At 38.9% G+C, this 25069-nt stretch overlaps 1 protein-coding gene across 2 annotated transcripts in view; it reads left to right on the plus strand.

The window, feature by feature from the left end:
• The window catches only part of LOC130929707 (ephrin type-B receptor 1-B), a 423699-nt gene that overhangs the window by 142536 nt on the left and 256094 nt on the right, over nt 1–25069 (plus strand). For both annotated transcript variants that reach the window (XM_057857112.1, XM_057857113.1), the window contains exon 3: nt 6289–6970. In XM_057857112.1, the coding sequence (XP_057713095.1) occupies nt 6289–6970 (682 nt within the window). The remainder of the gene's footprint in view (nt 1–6288; nt 6971–25069) is intronic.

Consider the following 25069-nt stretch of genomic DNA (forward strand, 5'->3'; position numbering starts at 1 on the left):
AGAGGAAAATTAAACCCCGAAAAGTAACCTGCGTGGTTCCCTCAGTCAAAGAGGCGCGCGATCATTTTTTTTTTTTTTTTTTCAAGACAGCCTGTCAAAACTGTCGCACTACCAGGATTGCCACTTTTATCTACAAGCAGCCTGGTTGCAGCTTCCACGAAATAAACCCAGCGTCACAACATATGCTTCTATTTTTTATTTTCCAAGTGGTGAGAGCGGAACTGAGCATCGATTGTAACATCCCAAGTAATGATGTCAGGCTTTCGTTGTATTATTAAGATTTATTTCAATCACAACTCGGCTCCTGCTCGTACAAGCCGAGCGTGCTCTTCCTTCCACTTTCGCTCCTGCATGATGCGTTCGATTGCGATCACGGAAAAAACGGTGATCACAAAATAATGACAGTCTAGAATGTGTAGTAATTTCGAAATTTGCCGCGGGCGAGGAATGAGATTCCGGTTCAAAGGTAAACCGCGCGGCCGATGGAACACATGAGGCTTCTCCTTTTTACGCATGCGTAGTTTGCGTAAATGCAGGCGTACCTTGCAGAAGTGGGGAGGCCCCTAAACGCACCTAAAATGAAGTGTGGACAGGTATAAGAATAGTCTGCAAAATACCCTGGAGAAAATCATCCGTCCTAGTGTAGACGTAGCCTAAGTCTACATAGCATAATCTACAGAATATGCCTAATTATTGTGGTCATATTACTCTATTCAATCCATATACACAATCTGCACATGGCTCCTTAATATGGTAATTTACGCACAACTTTGGCTGTGAGGCATATGAGTTGATACTTCCGCGAAGCACTTTCGGCAGATATGCTGCGTTCATGTGTGTGTCGGGAAATCTGAAAATCATTCTGATGTGTTGTAAAGTCGTAATGTAGGATAAAAACATTGTTGCTTGAAAAAAGAGTAGCCTATTTTAATGCTCCAACGATACATCACAAGTTTAGTAACTGCCACTTTTTAAAAACACCATGTGATAGAGAATTAATTTTTCGATTACTCCAACAACACATAGTCGATCGTGCAAGTGACATCTTCCCACCTGCTTTACAGATTAGTGCCAGATAAACTGCAAATCCTTGTTGTTGGTTTTTATTTCTGTGTTGATGTTTGTTTGGGCGCCTATTCCCATGAATTATCAATTTAAATGGTTCGACTTCAGTCTTCACATATCAGGCAGCTAACTGTGGTAAACTACTCTGGTCGCAAATTGAAGTAGCAGATTAGCTGCTGTCTGTTAACTGACTATGAATACAATGACAATCAAATGTGGTTTGAGTGAGAGGCACTCACTCAAGAGCTTTGGCTAATATTGTGTTAACATAATATGTGGTATTTGAATTGTATCAATATTGATATTTATCGCTATTTTGTTATATGACCAAAATGAATAGAATCAATCTGTATGAATTAATTGTCTATCTTGGGGATATAACCTCTAACAATTTTGTACGTGTGCTCATCATAATTTTCCGCTGTTTTACAAGCATTTTGTTTCTGAAGTCCCTCTAATCTGTAACTAGGGGTATTATTTTTTCCTATTTGACTCAAACAGCATTACTCTTGTAAATGGATATTAGAAAGTTATTTGCTCGCAGCAAGGATAAATCAGAAAAGAGGAATGGAAGAGGTAAGCTAGGTAACCCACCTAGGCAAAATAAACCTCTTTTAGGTCACAAGCTACCAGTTGAGAAACACTAATTGCATAAAAGTTATAGTGATAGATCCCAATTTCTGTCCAGATAAAGTAGAGCAGCAGAGTGTAGGAAGAGGTGAAGGAGAGATGGAAATTGATGAAAATGAGCAGGGGTTAATTGACTATCAACAAGGGGTGTCACAATTTTGATTTCGAATACTGTTGGCTGAAAAACAAAACAAAACATCACTTTTTTATACAGAAACTTTTGGTTTGATAATATATAGTTCAAAGCACTATTTCTGAATTTTGACGGTAGATAGGTGGTAAACATTATTTTGCTTTCGCAAATGCCCCACTTTGCCCCAGTATTGTATGAGATCTAGTGACCCCCCCGGCTACGACCCTAGTTTTATTTTTTTTCCGTAGGTGTTTTGTTTAACACTGAGGGAGTGTTGTTTAGGTGAATGCATATTGGCAATATAGAATTACTTTTCCAATGCTTTTGTTCTTTTTACTTTAAATATTCATTTCGATATTTTTGTCTTCCTACTGACTATAATTGGACAAGATAAGAGTACAACTATCAGCTTCTCTGAAGCAAGGTCAAACCAGAGAACATAGCATAGCTGCGAGTAAAATTCCACTTCCTTGTGAGTCACTTTATGGGTTATAATATTAGGGCCTGCCTATTTGCATTTGGAATAACAAAAAAGCGTATGCTTTCAAAGGTCGAGGCAGATCTTCTCGAAGCCACCTGGGGTACTCGAGGACATTTGTCCTGGCCGGCCAGCATTTAACTTTACTTAATATATTTAACTTAAGTGGTGATGGCTTTCTTTTTGTTCCTGAAGTGTATGTCGTCATTTCCTGTTAATTAAGTTAATTAAAGAAGCTGTGAAAAGAGAAACTTTTTCTTCTTCAGCAGAGAAATTCATATCTGATTTTGGTAGACATTTGAAAAGGCCCAATGTCACCATGAGGATATTTTAATCCATGCATTTTTTTCTGTCTTCGTGCTTCAATAACGGAGATCTAAGTTGCCTCTGCTTTTTTTCTTCACGTTAGAAATGTGCATCCCTCAATAGCTTTTTCACTCACAGTTACAAAATTTAAAGCCTCTGGTTGGCCTGGTAACCTCCTTGGACATACCTCATTTTGACTCACAGTAACTTTAAGGTCATTCATATTTCTCCATAGCCCTTTCACATCTGATAAATTTATGTGTGTTGATTAGCAAAATACCTTCATGTCTTAAACAGGCCATTTGGGCAGGCTTTACCGTTGGAGTTGCAAAGGTCATGCGGAGGAAGGACCAGGGAACATACAATGCACACGAAAAACATAAGACGATTTGAGACCAACTCGATCCACTGCAGACCTCATTAAGTCTTCCTTGCCTATGGGTGTTTAGATTATTGATACTGGTGGGCCAGATTAATATTTCCCCCACCCCTGAAAAAGTGTTTCACTGGTGAGGCCAAAAGTATTTCTACAAAAAAAAAAAAAAATGTAGTAATAATAATACTAACAATAAAACAGCATTTGGTCACCTTTTCAACCAATCAAATCAATATACAGATGACATTAACGTTCTAGAATTGTCTCTTCTTTGACCTTAAAAGACAATTCCCACTGCCTTTTTAAAACCAAGCAGCCCTTTTATTGCAGTGATTTGTCTCCTTGATTTGCAAAGATTCCAAATGTTAATGGCACATTTTCATCATGATTTTGTGCACTCATTGGATACCCCCAAGGGAGCTGCTGTTGCTCACCCAACACGCTTTCTGGGTCACACCTGCAAGGAAAAGGCCTACATTATGCTTCACTTCTATCTTCATGCAAATGTATTCCATGCTGCCATGTCGGTGTCTAATTGTAATTCAGTAACACCTAATTTTGAATTTGTTATGGACCACCTTCTATAATGCAACACCTGAGTGTCCAGCACTTTTCATCGCCATTATTAAGTAGGACTCCCAAATATTTAGGGCTTGAATACCAAGTGGTGCGAGAACCCTATTGTAATGCAAATGATTATTATGATATTTTTATTTTTCAGGGCAAATGAAAATGGACAATTTAGAAGCCTTAATACGTTCGAAAATCTGCCAAAATGTGCATATACATGCAGCTTGGTGTAAATTTTGATCATTTTGTGGCCTTGAGAAAACCCAAAAGGGGTCAACAGCGCTCCCTTGAATTTTTAAAAAAGACTACCCTATTAGGTTTTTTCAACGTAGAGCAATGAAAATTGGGAAGTCGATAGCTTGTGCAAAACTGCTCCAAAAAGTCTCGTGGACCCATTTACCAAACCCAACAGGAAATTGTGTATTTTGAATTGAATGCGCAAAAAAGATATAATTTTAGTCGATTTACAGGGCGCACATTTGAGACAATGGCGCCTAGACACTTGGTTGGATCTTCCTCAAAATTGGTGACACTGTTCATGAGACATATGAGATCTTAAGTAATCAAAATGGTTTTCATTCATTGGCTTGACTTGGGCGGGGTGCCAAAGTCGGCAATTTTTTGGCAACACACTAAATTCAGCAAATGACTAATAACTCCATGAGCAAAGGTACAGACTTTTTCATATCTGACATGTGTGAGAGGTATCCCAGCCTGAAAATGACGGCATTAAAATATCACCCATTATTCCTGGCGCCCCCTGCTGGAAACAGGAAACACCCTTATTTTTTTTATTTTTTTATTATTTTTTTTAACTAGACAGGCTCCTCTTCCAAGGGAAAAAAAATCAATTGACCTCAAACCTGCATCTGGGGAGCCTGAAGACATGTGTGTAAGTGCCTGATGAAAAATATCGAGGTTTCGTTGAAGTAAAACTAGTCCAATCAGGAAATTGAACATGACCGTCACCATTTTTTCAATTTTGAACATTCATAACTGATATACAAAATATCTGCGCCAAACTTCCTGTGCTTGTTGCGATTGGTCCCCTCTAGCGTCCTGTAGTGGTCTTTAGCATCAACCCTACACTGTCAACTAGTGGCAACAGAAAGTAACTCATTAAACCAGTGCTTCTCAATTATTTTCTGTTACGCCCCCCCAAGGAAGACGTAAATGTTTCGCGCCCCCCCCAACTCTCTGCCGCCACTGTAAATAGTATCATTCGTCTATATTACTATTATAAGTACGCCTCTGCCTAACATTGTGTCCTTTTTTTCCAAACTGTAAAAATACACTCAAGGTACATTTTTGACCATTTCATACTAAAAAATAAAATGTAATAAAATCAGTAAATAATAACAAATTCAAATTGATTAGAAACATTTACTCTTCAGGACAACATGCCAAAAAATTTGACCGAAAAAAACAAAACTGAATAGAAGGGGGGAAAAAAGTCTTTGGACAGAAGGAAAGTTTTTATTTTCGCTGATTCACCACAGTGCTCACTGGTTTACTGATATAACACTGACAAAGCGGGACGATTGTGACAATTGGCAATATTCGGCACATTTTCGCTGAAAAACAATCAAGCGGCTTATCAATGAGATTGAGGTCTAATGTCTTTAAGTGGCGTCTTAACTGATTTGGCTTCTCCGCTATAATCATTTTTAGACTCAGTAAACAGTGGTCTTTCCTCATTTCCCACTATATTAAAAGTCAAAGGCAAACGGCCCGAAAAAGCGCATTCTCGGCGGCCGAGGGAGAACCGTAGGTGAGGGCGGTGGTCGTGACGATCCCAAGCCGAAAACGGCACTTCTCGGCCGGACACTTGAGAACCGAAGAAGACAGTGGGTCGCTGCGTGAGTCCAGCTCTGCATGAGTCTCTTCCGTGTGCTCTTGCTTACTTCTAAAATACTGCACGCACATTGAAAATGAGAGCGCCACTGCCACCCACGGAGTGGATGTGCAAGTACACATTATTCTAGTACGGCAAAAAAAAAAAAGAAAGCATGTTCCCCGAGGTCACTCGCGCCCCCCCTGGCATCGCTCTGCTCCCCCCTGGGGGGGCGCGCCCCAATATTTGAGAAGTACTGCATTAAACTTATACATGTCTTGTTCATATTAGGTTGGTCAAGGTAGTCACAAGACCTTTTGTAAAACTACATTTTAAGGCCCATGTCCATATGTCTCTGTTTGCTGCCATGACGACCATTTGTTCACCAATAAATGGAAATAGATTTCATCAGGCACTTCGATAGCTTAAAGAGCAACGAAATTTGGCACAATTAGAATTTTGGTTTTGAAGAAAGGCGTGGCTGCACAGCTTAGTAGCACCTCCTTTTTTGTAGGACCCTTTTCATTAGGGTTTTTTTTCACCTAGGTGTTTGAATGTATTGCTCATCTCAGGTTATACAAAAACATCTCTGTCAGCCATGCGCACAACACAAAAGAGGTTCAACACACACAAAAAAAGAGTTTTCAGCATAGGTTACTTTCTCATGACATGGTGAGAGGGGGAGATCTGCCACCACCCTGAGCTGTGTGCCGTCTGAGTTGCAACAAATTGCGAGGGGGGTCTGTTCAGTCCTATTTGCAGGCCTAGTTGAGGTTTGTTATTAGATAGTTTAGTTAAGAAGTCCTCCCTAAGTGTTACATTGCTGAAAATTGATGACATAACTTGACAACAATAACTAAATTTGTTGTGTATATTTTTTGTTCTTATATCCTTAGTGGGAGGAAGTAAGTGGCTACGATGAGAACCTGAATACCATCAGGACGTACCAGGTGTGTAATGTTTTTGAGTCGAGCCAAAACAACTGGCTTCTCACCACCTTCATCAACCGGAGAGGAGCACAGCGCATCTATGTGGAGATCCGCTTCACAGTTCGCGACTGCAGCTCGATCCCCAACGTACCCGGCTCCTGCAAGGAGACGTTCAACCTTTACTACTATGAGTCCGATGCTGTCATTGCCACCAAAGGAACTGCTTTCTGGATGGAGGCGCCCTACCTCAAGGTGGACACTATAGCTGCAGATGAAAGCTTCTCACAAGTAGACTTTGGAGGACGTCTCATGAAGGTCAACACTGAAGTCCGCAGCTTTGGGCCGCTTTCGAAAAACGGCTTCTATTTGGCCTTCCAGGATTACGGAGCTTGCATGTCTTTGCTGTCTGTCAGGGTGTTTTATAAGAAGTGCCCAAGCGTGGTCCAAAACTTTGCAGTCTTTCCAGAGACGATGACTGGCGCTGAAAGCACCTCCTTGGTTATTGCCAGGGGGGTTTGCATTTCAAACTCGGAGGAAGTGGATGTTCCAATAAAGCTTTACTGTAATGGAGACGGGGAGTGGATGGTTCCAATTGGCAGCTGTACTTGCAAGTCGGGCTTTGAACCAGACAACGGCAATGTTTGTCGAGGTAAGTTATGTTTACAATTAAACTTACAAACTGTGTATATAGAACAATATGATGGAAGCGCTCCAAATACCATTGCATTTGTTCTTTTATCAATGTAACACTGACCACGTAGCATAACTCAAAGTAGAAAGGAAGACAATCCTTTCTAGGACACTTGCTTGGACTCTTGAGATTCTTTCTGATTTACATGTTATCCCATTGAAAATAGTGGAAGCAAAGCATATTCCTTGGCGGTAAATTAGCTAAGCACTGAGATGTGTGTATTTCCTGAAAATGTTGGTCGTGCCAAGAGTTTATACTCGGTGATGATTCTTCAGTGTATTTAATTTTCACCTAAGTTACATCTTTGGAAACACTTCAGCAGTTGATCCCACTTTTTAAAAAATATTTATTTTGCCCTTACTAGCAACAGTGCATCTGCATTGGCATACATCCATTTTCTTTTTTAGAAAACCATAATCAAGAAATGATAACAACAAAGATAAGACAAAAAAACAAAGAAAACTTTTGGAAGCACACCGGGTATTTTTGTGCTTAACATAGGAGGGGAGCCGTCTTCATTTTAGGTTATCGTCAGTTGAAATCAGATCTTTTTTGTTTTTTAATATCCTAAGGGGGACAGGAGGGTGTGCTCCAACTATAGAGGTATCACAGTATTCAACCTCCCTGGTAAAGTCTGGAGGAGCAGTGTGGTTTTTGTCCCGGCCGTGGAACAGTGTATCAGCTCTACACCGTTGGCAGGGTCCTCAAGGGTCCATGGGAGTTCACCCAATCGGTCTACATGTGTTTTGTGGATTTCGACCGTGTCCCTCGGGGAGTCCTGTGGAGGTGCTTTGGGGTACCGAGCCCCTAGGTAAGAGATGTCCGATACCCGGAATGACCGGCGTCAGTTTGGTCTGCACTAAGTTGGATTCGTTCCCAGTGAGGGTTGGACTCCTCCAAGGTTGCCCTTTGTCACCGATTCTGTTCATAACTTTTATGGACAGAATTTATAGGCACAACCGAAGTGTTGAGGGGCTCTGATTTGGTGGGAACAGCATTGCATTTCTGCTTTTTGCGGATAATGTGATGCTGTTGGCTTCATCAAGCCACGATCTCCAACTCTCACTGGAGCGGTTCGCAGTAGAGTGTGAAGCGGTCGGTATGAGGATCCGCACCTCCAAATCCGAGACCATGGTCCTCAGTCGGAAAAGAGTGGCGTGCCCTCTCTGGGTCCAGATGAGATTCTGCCTCCAAGTGAGGAGTTTAAGTATCTTAGGGTCTGGTTCACAAGTGAGGGCAGGAGGGAGCAGGAGATCGATAGGCAGATCGGTGCAGCCATGCAGTGATGTGGACTATGCACCAGTCCGTTGTGGTGAAAAAGGAGCTGAGCCAAAAGGTGAAGCTCTCAGTTTACCAGTCGATCTATGTTCCTACCCTCACCTATGGTCACGAGCTGTGGGTCCTGACTGAAAGAACAAGATCCCTGATACAAGCGGCCAAAATGAGTTTCCTCCGCTGGGTGTCCGGGCTCTCTCTTAGAGTTGCGTGTTGCATTGAGAGGAGCCAGCTGAAGTGGCTCGGACATCTGGTCCGGATGCCTCCTGGACACCTTCCTGCAGAGGTGTTCCGGGCATGTCCCACCGCCGTTAGGCACCACTACACACTGGAGAGACTATGTCTCTCGCCTGGCCTGGGGACACCTTGGGATCCCAACAGGGGAGCTGGTTGAAGTGGCTGGGGAGAAGGAAGTCTGGACATCCCTGCTAAATCTGCTGCCCCTGCGACGCGACCCGACCCCGGATTAAATTGAATGGATGAAATCAGATCTAGTTGGTTTCACGTACTCTGTCCACCCTGACCGTATCAAATAAAAGGTCTCAAGAAAAAATTACATTGGTATAACTTCAACTTCAAATCAGTCATTAAAACAATACTTTAGTGCATGTGTTAACTGTACTTTACAAAAAAGCTCCTTGTGGCTTCTTTCCTTGACATCTTCCACTTACAATATATCAGAACAAATCACGTCACTGTCGAGAGACATCATCTTTTTGTTCTATTTTAGGCGCACGTGTACCGAGGCTCTCTGGATCGCAGATTTTTTTTTTTACTTTACAGAGTTAAAAAGAGCTGAATTGATTGTGTTTCGCATGTTTGTCTGTGCATGATGTGCCACATTTCTTCCTTGATCATGTTCACCTCAAGCGTACTCGAAAGTCACATTAGCATTGATTCTTAATCTGCCATGAACGCTGTCCATCTGTGCAGCCTACATTACAGATGGCGAGACGTTTTTTGATTTGACTTTATTCTGATGCGCTGGAGCATCACATTCCGAGGGATGGATGGTAGAATGTACACGCGGATATGGCTAATCTGCATATTCTTTTTTCGTTGTTGTTTCAAGCTGCTATGCTCTTATTCACTTTGTCTATCCTTGAGCTATACTTCCACATTCATATTCTTACACAAAAACACAAAGAAAAATATTTGCCAAGGATGCATGTTGGTATTCATAGATCAAGGCATTTTGCGATATGGTGCATTATGGGTCGGCTTGCTTCTGGCACTTGTCTGGAACATGTGTGGAGCTCAGATAGGATTGATTGATGCACATCTGCCATATCACTACACAAACAAACAATATGAAAGTGCCATATATATATAGCAAAGCACAGGTTTTTATCATTGTCCTCTGTTAACATACAAGTCCACATACAATACAGTACAGTTCTTTGCTTTAAGTGAAAGGGCTTTCATTTGATAAAATAATATGTCTTTATGCTACTTCATACAAATTCTTTCATTCGGTTATACTTAATTTTAGAGATGACATTTTTGTCAGGATTAGTGAATTTGTCTATTGGCAGTGATGAGCCAATGGAAATTAATTATAGTGAACTCTGTGTCAAGTAATGATTTTTGCAAGAATTCACTGCTGAATGAATGAGTCAACAATCTCAAAGTAATCAAATCCCATATCACCACTGATTAATTGTTACTTATTAATATATTTATTTTTGTGGCGCAGATAGATTTTGAAAAACACTTGGTATTAATTGAATATTTTATGAACTTTTAATCTAGAGACATTTTTTTCTTTGTTAAGACTCAAATTTACTTGGCTTGCTGATCACATCAACTAAACAGGCATTACTCTGTATTGTTTTCTCAGAGTACACTTTGTGTACAATATATTCCACATTTAATATACAATAAGTACTTACAGCCCAGGATTCTATATTTCAACTTCAAGTGCGACACACAATATTTCATTCGGGTCTGTGGAGGACCAAAAGGGACAGAAAGAAATTGATTAATACCGTAAATTTTGTACTATAAGGCACATCTGACTAGAGGTGGGAATCTTTGGGTTTCGATTCGAAATCCGATTCAATTACGATTCAGAGGCTCCGAATCGATTATAAAACAATTATTAATGCACCCCCCCACTTTTAATTTTTTGTACACTAGTTCCAAAATTGTTCAAAAATCGTCTCAGGCTAAACAAACTATTTCAGTATCAAGTTAACCGTTAAAAACAGTAAATAAAATACTCAAGTTCCCATTCTGTATTGGCAGCTTTAAACTACATTCAATTAATTTAATGTTGTGAATCAACCGTTAAAGTTAAAATTGCTGCCATTAATCCATAATTTCCCTTCTGTCTACTTTCAATGTGAAGGTTTTAAAACTGTTTCATCATTTAAAGATAGATTCAAATCAAGATTTTGCTGATTTTTTTTTTTTTTTTTTTTAGATAAAAAGTAATTAGGTTCGCTACAACAGAGCCTTCTAGAGAAGTCTACTGCTTTAAGATGGCACCTGTTTACTAGCGCGGAAAGTCATTTCGCATCTAGTTCTTGGTATATGATCTTACACGGCCGTCGTCTGTCATTCACATCTCGTTCTAGATATATGTGATATCTACCATAGCCGTATGTTGCCGTATATTTGTAGCAACTGGGCTCTGTTTGTAGCGGCTGACGGCCGCAGTCAGTTATTATTGTTTTTTTGTTTTCATCTAGCGGCATGAGTTGAACATGATATTTACTCTCGGTCCATTCCTCATTGCGTCCTGAAGACCGCGCTGACTGTGTTTTATTTCCGCTTTACCTGGTATAATTCAATAATCGGAATTTGGATGTTAGTGAATCGTTCTTGAATCTTCCACGGCCGAATTGCGAATAATCTAAGAATCGGAAATTTCGCACGCCTCTACATCTGACTATAAGCCGGCCCTACCAAATTTGACAGGAAAACCTCATTTGTCCATAGATAAGCCGCACTGGACTATAAGCCGCTGCTATCCTCAGTGTATTATGGGATATTTGCACCAAAAGTTACTAACCGGTAACACTTTAAGACCAAATGAACCAACATGAAGCTTTAAACCAATTGGTTGCAAAGCTTCATTGCTTCAAGCTTCATTTGGCCATCACTGCTCTCTTGGGGAAGACAGCCTAACTCTGCTGCCACCACCTGTCACCACTGTTGTTGTCCAACATGCGTCCGAGCATGCATTGCAGCACTACAGATGTAAATAACAATCAAAATTCATGTTTTGTGCTAATTATTTCTTCAGTTCTTGTTCCAGTTGTTTCATTAATTGCTAGTTATGGTATTTGGTACAGTAACACTTTATTTGACAGTGGTGCCATAAGACTGTCATTAGACAATCAATAATTATAACATGACCTTGTAATGAGCATCAATGAGCGCTTTCAACAGATGTTAATTTCATGTTATCTGGCAAATTATCTCACTTTTGAATGGATGTAAAAGATCCAAGCTGGACATTAATGGAGTCAGTGACATAATTGTACGGAAGACACTTAATGGCATCTGTCATAAGCATTCAGTAATGCCCATGATAGTGTCATGTCATAATTATCACAGTCTTATGACAGTCTTATGATGTCGCTGTCAAATAAAGTGTTATCTATTGACACAAATAAATCAACAAATAAAACACACTGGACTATAAGCCACAGGATTAAAAATGAAGGAAAAAAGTAGCGGTTTAGAGTCCGAAAATTATGTGTGAAAGAAAATTTGGCGCCGAAAATAGCTAAAACTGCAGTTTCAGTTTTAGTTAAGGCAACGTGTCCGCGGTTTGGAAGTACTTTGAGGTATCAAACAAATATGCAAATTGTTAAATGAAGGAAAACAAAATAAAAATAAAGTACTATTTAAATGCAAGCATGTGCATTTGCTATGATTTAGTACAATACTTGTACTTCGCATGACCACTTCCTCTTTTTGTGACAATTTTTTACGCACGCACTCATTTCTTACGCACCCCCTCTGCCAGTCGCCGTTTAATCCGGCTGGGCGCGACTCCTCTCAGCTTTGTCGTTGCTAGAACTCGGCCCACTCGCCTGGCTCTTGATCGATTCTTATTTTAGGGAGTAGGAGAGATTGTAATAGCCTTGTAAAGAGATTTACTAGTTTTGACTAGAACAGAATAGTTTTTTTGTTTTTATTTCACACCAATGTACAGTATACGTAAAGAGACGGCGTAGCTTAGTGGTAGAGTTGTCGTTCCCCAATCCAGAGGTTGTGGGTGCGATTCTCCGCCCTGAAGAACTCTAAGTGTCCTTGAGCAAGATATCCCACGTTGCACGAAGCTTTGTCACCTGTAGGCAGGTGATGATAGTGTTAAAGTGCTCTGAGTGCTTTAACCTTTTCACTCCTGTTGGGAAAATGCATCCCACAGCATTTTAAAAAATTGCAGTGGAGTCATAGCAATTTGATTTTTTTCATATTATTATTTGTATCATATAGTCCCCCCCCCCCCCCCAAAAAAAAAAAAAAAATGGTAGTAAAAGGGTTAAAAGGTGGAAAGGCGCTTAACAAGTGTAACACCGTTTACCATCGAGCTCTCATTTAGCTTAGCAATTGGAGGCGTTAGACCCATTTTTTTGAGTGTCCCATAATTCCAAGAATGCGTGTTTGTCAAGGTTTCATCGGCCGTGAAGTGTGTGTCTTCGTCCACTGAAGGGAATGGTATGAAGATGCCAGCATCTCTGCTATAGGACGCATTCAGAGTTGTCCACAAAATGCTCACTGCTGCCGGGAACGCACGCTCCCATAGGGCTTCAGAATCCGCTCCTTTCAAATTTCTCGAGTCTCCGGGGTTGTAAAACCAATGCCAAGGCAAAGGGCATTAATTAGAAAATAATGAAATACATTTTTAAAAAAAAAGGAAACATGAATTATATGCATGTGTATTTTTTCCCTTTCGGTTTCAGTCAAGAATTTGCTTTCAGTACATCTCTAATAAATACATCTTTCAATAAATACTTAATTAAAATAGAAATTAAATAAGTAAGTGTCATTAATTCATTAAAATACCAGCTCATTTAATTTAAAAACATACCACTATTTAATGAATTATTTCATGACACATGTTGCAGCACTTCATGAATTTATTTTCTGTCAAACTTACCCATCAAGGTCAGTGGACGGGACTAACATTGATCTAAGTCTAATCGATTGCTGTCATCTGAAGGCTTTTAAAACATGGCAGCTACGCAGAATATTGTTGGTTAGAAATATTTTAGACCTTGCTGATTACGTGGAGTGGGACCTGCTGACCAAGAACATGTCTGAAAAGCAGAAGAGTTTATTGAAGTTATTGGCAGCAACACTTCATGAATTTATGAGCAAAACTTACTGTCACTTATCCTCCATTTGTTTGACCTTACTAAAGGAAGTGCCACCCAGTAGGCCTATGTTAGAATATGTTTACTGGCTCTGCATCGATCATCTATCCACGGTGACCAAACGTCCTCTTTTGCCCGGACATGTCCACCTTTCACGTCGTGTCCTCGTCATCCGGCCGGGTTTTATAAATTCATGAAAATGTCCGGTTTTTATGATTTTTCACGGGACCAATTTGAAGAGATTCCCTCTGGCCGCTGGGGGGCAGCGCTTGCCTGCGTTGTCGTGGCTCCTACTAGTAGGGGAGAAGGAGAAGGAGAAGGAGTACAGTTTACCCCTTGTATTATGGGGCATTACCGCCATCTACTGGGTTGACTGTTTGGCAAGAGAACAGGCAGTGACAGACTACAATAAGGTGTAGTTTTAAGAGACGTTTATAGTGCTCCGTGCACCTTTCTGTAAGTTTATCTTCTGTTAATGTCGCTCATGTGTCTTCTGTTATATACTATACAGTATATAAGATGTGGTATGTTGTATTAGTCTTGTATTAATTGTTTTGCATTCGTGTATTTGGTTGAATGTTAGTATTATATTCTAAGTGGGAGCGCCTGCACAGTTGTTATGTTTTTTATGATAAATACGTATATAATGGCAACTGTTGACTTCTGTCGAAGGTTTTTTACTGGCGTGATCTGTAAAATCCCGTTTGGTGTCGCATCGTTGTGCTACAGATGATTGTAAACTTATATAGCAAAGTTTGATTTTGCCTCGTCTCCCGGTACTCGCTAATAGGGTAGCTATCAGTGAGCTAACTAAGCCGCACTAGGCATTATGGGAAACGTAGTTTTGAACTGCTGAGTTTGGAAACATGATAACTTTGGTTGAATAGTTTGTCAGTTGATTTTAGTTATTGTTTGCGTGCAATCTAGAACATTGAATGAGAATAAAAATTGATTGGAAATAACAATTTCTCAATGACAATTGTTGTTAATAATAATTTATAAAAATGTTTATGTGGCACAAGCCTACTGTGTGTCTGTATTGACTGTACTATATTTCCACGGGTCTGCATGATTTTTTTTTTGTTTTTGTCATTATTATTATTTTTTTTTTTTTTGCGTTTTTTTTTGTTTTTTGTTTGTTTGTTTATTTATTTATTTTTTAGTAAAAATAAAGCCTGTTGAGTAAAAAACGTATTTCCATATAGTATATAATATATACTAAAACTACATGGCATTTTTTTTTTTTTTTTAAATAAAACAGAATTTTTCTGTCCAGACGGAGGAGGCACACTTTAAATATATTAAAGTGATATAGGCATCTTTGAGTGAACTTCGAGTAAAATTCAAGTATATCGAGGCCGGGCAAAGTGTCCTCTTTTTTGGAAATCAAAATATGGTCACCCTAATTTATCTAAAATCGACCCACCTTGACTCGATGTGCTGGGTAACCAATCAGGTGTTAGTTCCACCCACTGACTTTGATGGGTGAGTTTGACGGATAAAATACATTCATGAAGGGATGCAGCACGTGGCCATGAAATAATTGACTAAACAGTGAAAAAATTACATGTATTTTTAACATTAAATGGACTAGTAATTTATTTTACACACATTTAATGGACGTTTTATCGATTTAATTGCCATTTTAATGAATGAATGATGTGTTCAGTATTTATTTAAGTATTTATTTTAAAGCCATAGCTGATCGAGTGGAATCACAGACAAAGACCATTGAAAATTCTTGTGAATAAATGCTTAAATCTATGAATTCTTTATAGACATGGACGTAAAACAGTCTCGATTCTTGGTTAAAAGCAAAAAAAAAACAACTACAAAAAAAACCACAAACAAACAAAAAAAAAAACGTTCAGTTAGCATTTATTTTACGTAAATACGTCAAAGAACCATGCTAGTCTGGTAGTCAATGTGGCGGCCGCCATATGTAAACAGAGCTTTTCCGGTGAAAATTCTTGTGAATAAATGCTTAAATCCCTGATTTCTTTATAGATATGGACGTAAACAGCCTCGATTTTTGGTTAAAAGCAACAACAACAACAAAAACGTGCAGTTCTCATTTATTTTACGTAAATATGTCGATGTACAATGCTAGTCTGTTAGTCAATATGGCGGCAGTCTTACGACAAAGAGCTTTTTATGTTGACAATTCTTGTGACTAAATGCTTAAATCCCCAAATTCTTTATAGATATGAACGTAAAACAATTCAATTCAATTCAATTTTATTTGTATAGCCCTAAATCACAACAAGGTTGTCTCAAAGGGCTTTGCAGAGGCAATATGATACAAAGTCAGAAACAGCAAATGAAGTAAACAAAGATGAATAAATGAAGTTCAAGTCCTGGGCATCCTCCATCCTTGGACCCTCCATGTCGGCAAGGAAAAACTCCAAAAACTCCAAGCTCTTTGGGAGAAAATGAGAAACCTTGGGGAGGAGAGATCCACTCCCAGGACGGATAGACAGATAAGGCAGTTGAGTTCCCGGAAACTTTCCAAAAACATCAGTAAAACAGTCTCGATTCTTGGTTAAAAGCAAAAAGTGCAGTTGGCATTTATTTTACATAAATATGTCAAAGAATGCAGCGGTAATGTAGCAGTTAATTTCTCCCATTGATTTTTTTCACAATGTTTCAAAATGCATGCATGGTACGAAAAATATAATAATAACCTTGAATCCTCGAACAAATCACTCCTGAGACAATCCTTCCTGTTTGTTTGGGGTGCAGCTTTCGTACTTTTCAACCTAAATCTGCCGTTGGATCGCTTAATGTATTTACTAACTTGGACCTGAAGCGGACTGTAGGACAGCCCCCTCCTTGAAGCCGTTACACAGTGGCTGATGGATGTGACCCGTCAATACAATCACGAAGGTATGTTTTAGATATTTCATATACAGTATATTTCATTATGTCCCATTTGGTCCTCCATAGAAGTCTCCTGTTAATCAAAAGTATTAAGTTTTGATCATTGGAACACGGGTGACGTCTGCATTAAGAAAGACTATAACTGATGTGGTGATGGAGTTTTTACTCCCATTGCTAAAAAGTAATGTGATTTGTGACTGCAATCCTTAAAGTCTTATGACATGTTACCATTCCTAGCAAAGATAACATACAGTATTTGCCAAATGCTAGAATACTTGTGCTATTTTGATTCTTTGAGTTCCAAGCAGTGTTGTTTTCGTCAGCAATGACGATAACGAAAATATTTTATCCACTAGCAATTTTGTCACGATGAGATGACGAGCTAAAGACGTGGCTTGGAAGACTAGAACATAATGAGACTAATGCCAGTTTTCGTCTGACGAGACGACAACAATACAAAAGTGCGACATAATTTCTGTCATATGTTCACCATGTATGAGATTTTCATATTTTACGTGGAGTACGTCAGCTTGCATCGTTTGGCTCATGTAACTCAGGTGTACAGATGAAAACCTTTTAGTAAATGTCGACTAAAACTAGACGAAATTTGTAGCACGTAATCGATCAACATCAGGGAATAAATGTAGAGCATATCTCGAGGCAACACCTTACTCTGAAGCCCCTTTCACACATACCTAAACACCGTTAAAATCCAGGGATTTAAACGGATAGCTCTTATGTGTGAAAGCAATTACCCGAGTTGACTGACACGGCAATGATGTGGACATTTTCCGAAAGCAGGCGTTAAATTCCTGGGTCACAGCACAATTGCTGATGACATAAATATCATGGCAGGCCAATTGTCATTTCCTCTTTCTTCGCAGTAAGATGAAACGCGATAAACAAACATCGCAATTATCAACATGGCAACTGAATACAGCAAAATTAAACTGAAAACATAATGAAATCAAATTGCTACCGGATCGTAGAGCCGAGGAAGAGAGTCTATCGTCCATCTTTGGAAATGTGTGGTTCATTTTGATGCCGATTGCGACCAAAAATAACGTAATTTCTGGGTTATAAAATCGCACCAGCTGCCCTCCCCGCACAGAGAGCGCCGATTTGGCGACACGGGACAAGTCTGTGAAAGTGTCCAACTTGCATTATTCCCGGGATATCTCTCCATATGTGAAAGCAATGACTCGGGTAAAATCCTGCGTCACCTTACACGGGAATTTACCGGGATGTAAGTCTCAAAGTGGCTTGAGTTTATGGTTCAATTCCTTTATGTTTTAATTTATTGAAGGTATCATTATGTTTAGTTGTGTCGGTGTGCGTGCATCCAGCTGTGAGTCAGGCAGAGTGGCCATGTTGTGTAGTTGCTCAACAATGACGATTGCCAGCGTGCCATCCTCATTACCAGTTCCCACATCTCTCACAGAAACCAATTTGGGCAGCCCACCCACTCCTTTTCCTTCCCTCATTGTCCCTTTTGGCCATGTAAGCAATCTGCTAAAAATTGTATATCTTTGCTGGAAGATTGATTGGGGCTACAGCCAACAAGTAGTTTTGTGTAGAATATGTCTAATCTTAAGGGTTCTAGCGGACAAACCTTCTATGTTGCTGTGGTTGCTTATTCTAATCTTTACAAACTGCAAAGGGCATTTGCCAGTTTCCTCAGAATAATTTTGAATAAAATATCCTCATGATCAGCAGGAGTGTAAAACTAACAAACTAAACTGGTGACTCTTTTCAACTTTAAGTTGTTGACCTGTTGAAAGCTCTAATGTGTATGATGATGTATGATGTATCGTCATATAAATCTGACATCCTTGCATGAGTTTTTTTTTCAGAAGAAGAAAAAGTAATTCATGATATTTTGTGTCCACCTCCTTTGGCAGCAATAACTTCAACCAGACGCCTCCTGTAGCTGCAGATCAGTCTGGCACATCGATCAGGAGTAACCTTGGCCAGTTCTTCTCTACAAAACTGCTGTAGTTCAGTCAGATTCCTGGGATGTCTGGCATGAATCTCTGTCTTTAGGTTACAGCATCTCAATGGGGTTCAAGTCTGAACTTTCACCTGGCCATTCCAGAACTTGTATTTTGTTCTTCTAAAACCATTCTGAAGTTGATTTACTTCTGTGTTTTAGATCATTGTGTTGTTGAAACATCCATCCTCTTTTTAGCTCCAACTGTGTGACAAACGGCCTCAGGTTTTCCTGCAAAACATCCTGGTAAACTTTTGAATTCATTCTTCCATTCATGTTTGCAAGTTGTCCAGGCCCCGAGGCCGCAAAACAGCCCCAAATCATTATGCTCCCTCCACCATGCTCCACGGTGGGGATGAGGTGTTGATGTTGGTGAACTGTTCCATTTTTACTCCACACATGACGTTATGTGTTACTCCCAAAAAATTCAACTTTGGTTTCATCAGTCCACAAAATATTTTGCCAAAACTTCTGTGGAGTGTCCAAGTGCCTTTTTGAGAACATTAAACAAGCAACAATATTTTTTTTCAGAGAGCAGTGGCTTCCTCGGTGGAGTCCTCCCATGAACACCATTCTTGGCCATAGTTTTACATATAGCTGATGTCTGCACAGACATATTGGACTGTGCCAGTGTCTTTTGCAGACACTCTGGGATTCTTTTATACCTCTCTGAGTATTCTGCGCTGAACTATCGGCGTCATCTTTGGTGGACAGCCACTACTTGGGAGGGAAGCAACAGTGCCAAACTCTCTCCATTTGTAGATGACTTCTCTGACTGTCGATTGATGAACATCCAGAATTATAGAGATGGTTTTGTATCCTTTGCCAGCTTTATACAAATCAACCAACCTTGATCGCTGGTCTTCAGACAGCTCTTTTGATCGAGCCACAATGCACATAAGACAATGCTTCTCATCAGGACAATTTTTACCAGGTGTGTGTTTTATAGTGGGCAGGGTAGCTTTATACCACTCATCAGGGATTTGGCACACACCTGACTTAAATTGTTTGGTAAAAATTGGTTTCAATTTCTCTTTGAGTCTCCTTAAGCAGAGGGTGCACTTACTTATTTTCTCCCTTCTTTCATTGTTTGCATGCTATCCTGTGAAAACCTATACATTTTTGGGTGGTTTTAGTTAAAGCAGATATTGTTTTTACATACGTGTGGTTTTGACAAAGGTCATATCACATTTGATGGTAATTTTATGCAGAAATGTGAGAAATTCCATACTTGTTCATACCGCTGTAGATTTAACAGCATTGAAAAGAGATAGATAAACTCTCTCTCTCTCTCTCTCTCTCTCTCTCTCTCTCTCTCTCTCTCTCTCTCTCTCTCTCTCTCTCTCTATATATATATATATATATATATATATATATATATATATATATATATATATATATATATACTGGACTGTCTCAGAAAATTAGAATACACAATATTCTAATTTTCTGAGACAGTCCTGTACATTAATCCACCATTTAAAGCAGGGGTGTCCAAACTTTTTGCAAAGGGGACCAGATTTGGCGTGGTAAAAATGTGGGGGGCCGACCTTGGCTGACGTCCTTTACATAGAACAATATACAGGACTGTCTCAGAAAATTAGAATATTGTGTATTCTAATTTCCTGAGACAGTCCAGTATATATATATATATATATATATATATATATATATATATATATATATATATATATATATATATATATATATATATATATATATATATATATATATATATATATATATATATATATATATATATACACACACACACATATAATTGTTACCTTTTTTCCCCAAAGTATAATTAACGTATATAAAAAGATTTTTATGTATGTTTTATTATTATTTTTATTTTATTTTAAATGGTCTTAAACACTGCAAATGCAATAATTATGATATAAATGAGGTACATAAAAGATAACAATGATTTGTACATGTTTACATGCGTACATCTTAACATTTTTAAATAAAATACTGCATTTATTTGTTTTTATTTTTTAATTGAAAAAAATCTGTGATGGACTGAAGGTGCGGATTTTGAAGTGTGATAAACCAAGGGATCAAAAATAAAGTGAGTGGAGGGGAAACTACTAATAAGTGTTGTTTATTTTTCCACCAAATAAATAAAATGTATCATATTTTGCATTTCGATATAGTGATATAAAATTCCCTATATCATGACAATGTGATCACAGTCGACAAGTACCTGCCGCGGATGATGCCACCTGATGAAACGTTTTTCACAATATTTTCTGACCATTGAATTCTACCCATCTAGCAAACCATCGATCTTCCAATTCGAGATCCTTGATTTTATATTCATTTACTTTATCCGATCTATACTAGAGCGGTTTTACATGCTGCACAGGGATTGGAATACACATTGATATTTCCTCTTCCTGTTAGGCTCCAGCGGGCTTTTGACATGCTTGCACATTAATATTACAAATATTCAAATAACTTTATTTAACATTCTGGTGGCTGACAGTGGCAGCAGGAGATTCACAGCCCATTGATCATGTGGGCTTCTCTAGGCTAAGTGCCGATTCATCATGACTGCCTTACGCCTATCTAATGGCTGCCTTCATGGTGTAAAAGCACACATGCGCACTGATGCACATACAGTGGTATGATAGAGTATGTGAACCTTTTGGAATTTCTCACATTTCTGCATAAAATCACCATCAAATGTGTTCTGATCTTTGTCAAAATCACACAGATGAAAAAATGGTGTCTGCTTTCAATAAAACCACCCAAACATTTATCGCTTTTCATATTTTAATGAGAGTAGTATGCAACAATGACAGAAAGGGGAAAATAATTAATAATTAAGTGAACCATCACATTTAATATTTTGTGCCCCCCCCCCCTTTGGCAGCAATAACTTCAACCAGATACTTCCTGTATCTGCAAATCAGTCTGGCACATTGACAAGGACTAATCTTTTCTACAAAACTGCTGTTGTTCAGTCAGATTCCTGGGGTGTCTGGCATGAATCGCCGTCTTTAGGTCATGTCACAGCGTCTCAATGGGGTTCAAGTCTGGACTTTGATTTGACACTCAGTAAAGTTATTTTAAACATAAGCCTCTTCCTCAGTCTGACGAGCTGCGCTGCGAACTTTTGCCACCAACTCGGTCTGCGGCACAGCGAAGCCACTTCAGCACAACAACAGCAAATGCATATTGTGACGCGTCCATCCCTATCTGCCTCTTCAGTGAATCTGAAAAATACACACAAAACGGAATTCACAGTTAATTCATATCAAAGATTTGAAACCGTTATCGTGGGTTAGTTTAACATACTTCTATATTTTGTAGTGAAGTGTGTTTCTCAACCAATCTCAAACCAAATTAGGGCTGTATATGGGAACGGAGCTAGCTAGTTAGCTAGCTACGATGGAAAAATGACCGCACTGTCCTGGTGTTCAATAAATTAGACCAGGCTCGATCGTGTCATATCTAGGGATTTTAGCGCTTCAGTTGGAAAAATAATTAAATTTGCCTGAACTAAGTTAAACTTAGCTAACATCCATGCTAAGTAGGTTTTCGCTTGTATGCCAATCACATCAAATGCACCGTTTCTTACAATTTCGGCAACTTTGTCACGTTATGTCAGGCTAACTGTTTTATATACACCTTTGATGACAAATGCGGTTTATTCTACCATACGATATCATTACTGATAAAGGCTCCGAAGAAAAGCAACAGGCTTACCTTTAAATATGACTAACCTTACATGAGGCGTTTCCAGTGGAGTTCGTTTGAAGTAATATGCTGCCTTCCCACTCCACCACGAACAGAACTATTTTTTTACCATAATTCCCGCTTATCCATAATTCGATGACTGTTCAATTATATTTCCCGGTCAATCAAAAATCAAGTACTTGTTAACATTATTTCATCAACTATACAACGTTAACCCAACCATCGCCTGACACACTATAGAACAATGTTGTTTCAAAGTCACTGTCAGGTGTCATCGGTATTTGCAATGTTGATTCAACATTGTTTATTGTCGAAAATTTCAATGTCAACCATACTGATGATTTGATGGAAAATCAACGTTTATTCAACGTCGGTCTGCTATCTGGTGAGCCTATGATCTGCAATCCATTGCCTAGTCCCAGAGGCTGCATTGTCAAGCTGCACAGAAACAGCAAGTGTGTAATCTACAGATAGCCTATTTAAACAAAATTCTGGTAATTACTCCAAATCATACCTGAAATAGCCTGTATGTGCTTGTGTCTGTGTTAAGGTTTGGCTTTGTCTGTATCCACTCGAGCGAGGCTGTGATTAAATCTTAATATGTCCTTCCTGATTGTAAGGAGCCTGGCGAAGGGGGCCTGCAAAGTCCCACTTAACTATTAGAGCCAATTTCAGCGCAATTGGCCTTGTCAACTTCACTGAGTTGACTTTGCACAGAAGCATGCTGTTTCCACCAACACACCAACCGAGTCACATTGAAGGAGGCCAATTTTGTTGGTGCCCAATTCTTCCAGAGCCTACGTTAAATACAAAATGATCTACTATTGTGATATATGCGAAAGCTTCTACTTTACCCTTTCTTCTTTACTCTGGTTCTTGGTCACCTAATTTGCCTTGCTAGGTCTGCTTGATCTTTTAGATAAAGTCTTGCAAAAAAAGTGAAAGCCACAGTCAAAGAAAATTAAAAACACATGAAATGAGGTCTCGTTAGGCAAGCTAAGATCTCGCGAACGACACACAGTGCCGGTTGGAATTTTTGATGACTTTAGAGTAGGGATGTAACTAACAATTATTTTTTATAATCGATTCATTAAATGATTAATAGATTGATCGGATAAATGTCACATTTTAAAACTACCTTCATAATTTAACTTGAAGTTGTTTTAGGTATGCTGTAACAATGACCCCAAAAAATGTGTTTTAAGGACATATAACTTGTTCAAGTTTTTAATAAAGTTTCTCAATATACTACTATTTTATACTAGTACTATAAAAAGAAGTTCTCAGTACATAAATCCAACAAAATTCCTGTTCATCCAAATAATAAAAAAAGTGCTGCTGATTGACCTTTTTTTTTTCTTATAGGCAAAGCGTTGATATAATTTGTGTCAATGACTCATTTATTTTCTTTAAACAAACTAAACAACACAATCGAATAAGGATGATGCAGACTGTAATGAATCAGTTTTCTTTATTCAGCAGTTGTTCATAAATACAATCCAAATCCAATTTCAAAGCACTCTCACTTATATGACAATTTACAGTTTGTGTTGAGTTTGTGTTGAAAAGAGAATCTAAGCTCTCATATGAATGTTGTTTCTTCATAAAAATAAATTAAACAACTTTACTATCTAACAATAACTCGCGAGCTTATATGCTTCTCCAAAACAGAATATAAACGGACACTTAAGACGATTGATTAGCATAATCACTAACTAGCTTAGCACTCTGTGCTAAGTAGTAATGTTTCATCAACAAAAAATACAAACAATTCAATTGGCTTCATTTACTCACTTCTGACGGAGGTACACTGGATCCAACAACACAAAGGACAATCTAACTCTTGACACTTCGTAATACAGTATTATTGATTCCGCAACCCAACCTGAGTGTAGCAGTGAACTCTCTCTCTCTAATCTCTAATCACTGGCGCACGCCCAGCCTCACATTGCACGCAAGCAAGGACCCAAATCTCATAGCAGCCAGCAAAAATCGATTATCAAATTCGTCTGCAACTAATTTGTTAATTGATTAATTGTTGCAGCGTTACTTTCTAGGTTATTCTTTTAAAAAAAAAGCTTGAAAAGTATGATCACACGAACGTTCGTATGGTTTACTGTACTATATATTGTTTGACGTTTCTGTATTTGTCATTACAACTAGTACAATGAAATTCCATTTCAGCCTCAGCCCAAACAAGACAGGCCAAGCTGCCTGCCAGATCGCTGGATGTATAGCGCTCTGGATATTGTAGGTTTATAGTTATGATTCCACGTTTAAGTGAGGTGTTTGGCCTGTCCTGCCTAGCTTCAATGCACCTTTGACGGATTCTGCAACATCATTTCCTCCCCAAAATAATTCTTCCATCCAATTCATTTCACGCTTGTCCTCATCTGGGTTACGTGTGAGCTGGAGCGTCTCTAAGCTGACTTTGATGAGAGATGGGGTACACCCTAGGTTGACCACTGAATCACAGGGAACATACATTACCATTCACACTGATATTAGCACCTATATTTTACTCAGATTTACTGCAATGTACATGCATGCATTCAACTGCTGGATTTGATGACACACCGTTTGATTGCAGCTCTTTCGGGGCCCAGAAAAGTGCATTTTTTTGTACTTATTCTGGCGATTTGTGCAGCCAAATGCAACTCCTACATTTAGCGCTCTTCCAACTGACAGAACGTTGTGGGGAATTAAAAGTGGAAAGCAGCAAAAACAATTGCAAACTTTTATAGCGCCTCTGTGTGTGTACGAGCGTAGCGACACACCTCCGTGAAGTTGGCCGCCCTGTAGACGCACATTTATAGAAAAATTATGTAGTAATTATTTTTGCTGGGAAAAAAAAATGTTTGTGCTGCTTTT

The sequence above is a fragment of the Corythoichthys intestinalis genome, chromosome 14 (assembly GCF_030265065.1).
Source record: "Corythoichthys intestinalis isolate RoL2023-P3 chromosome 14, ASM3026506v1, whole genome shotgun sequence".
NCBI lineage: Eukaryota > Metazoa > Chordata > Actinopteri > Syngnathiformes > Syngnathidae > Corythoichthys > Corythoichthys intestinalis.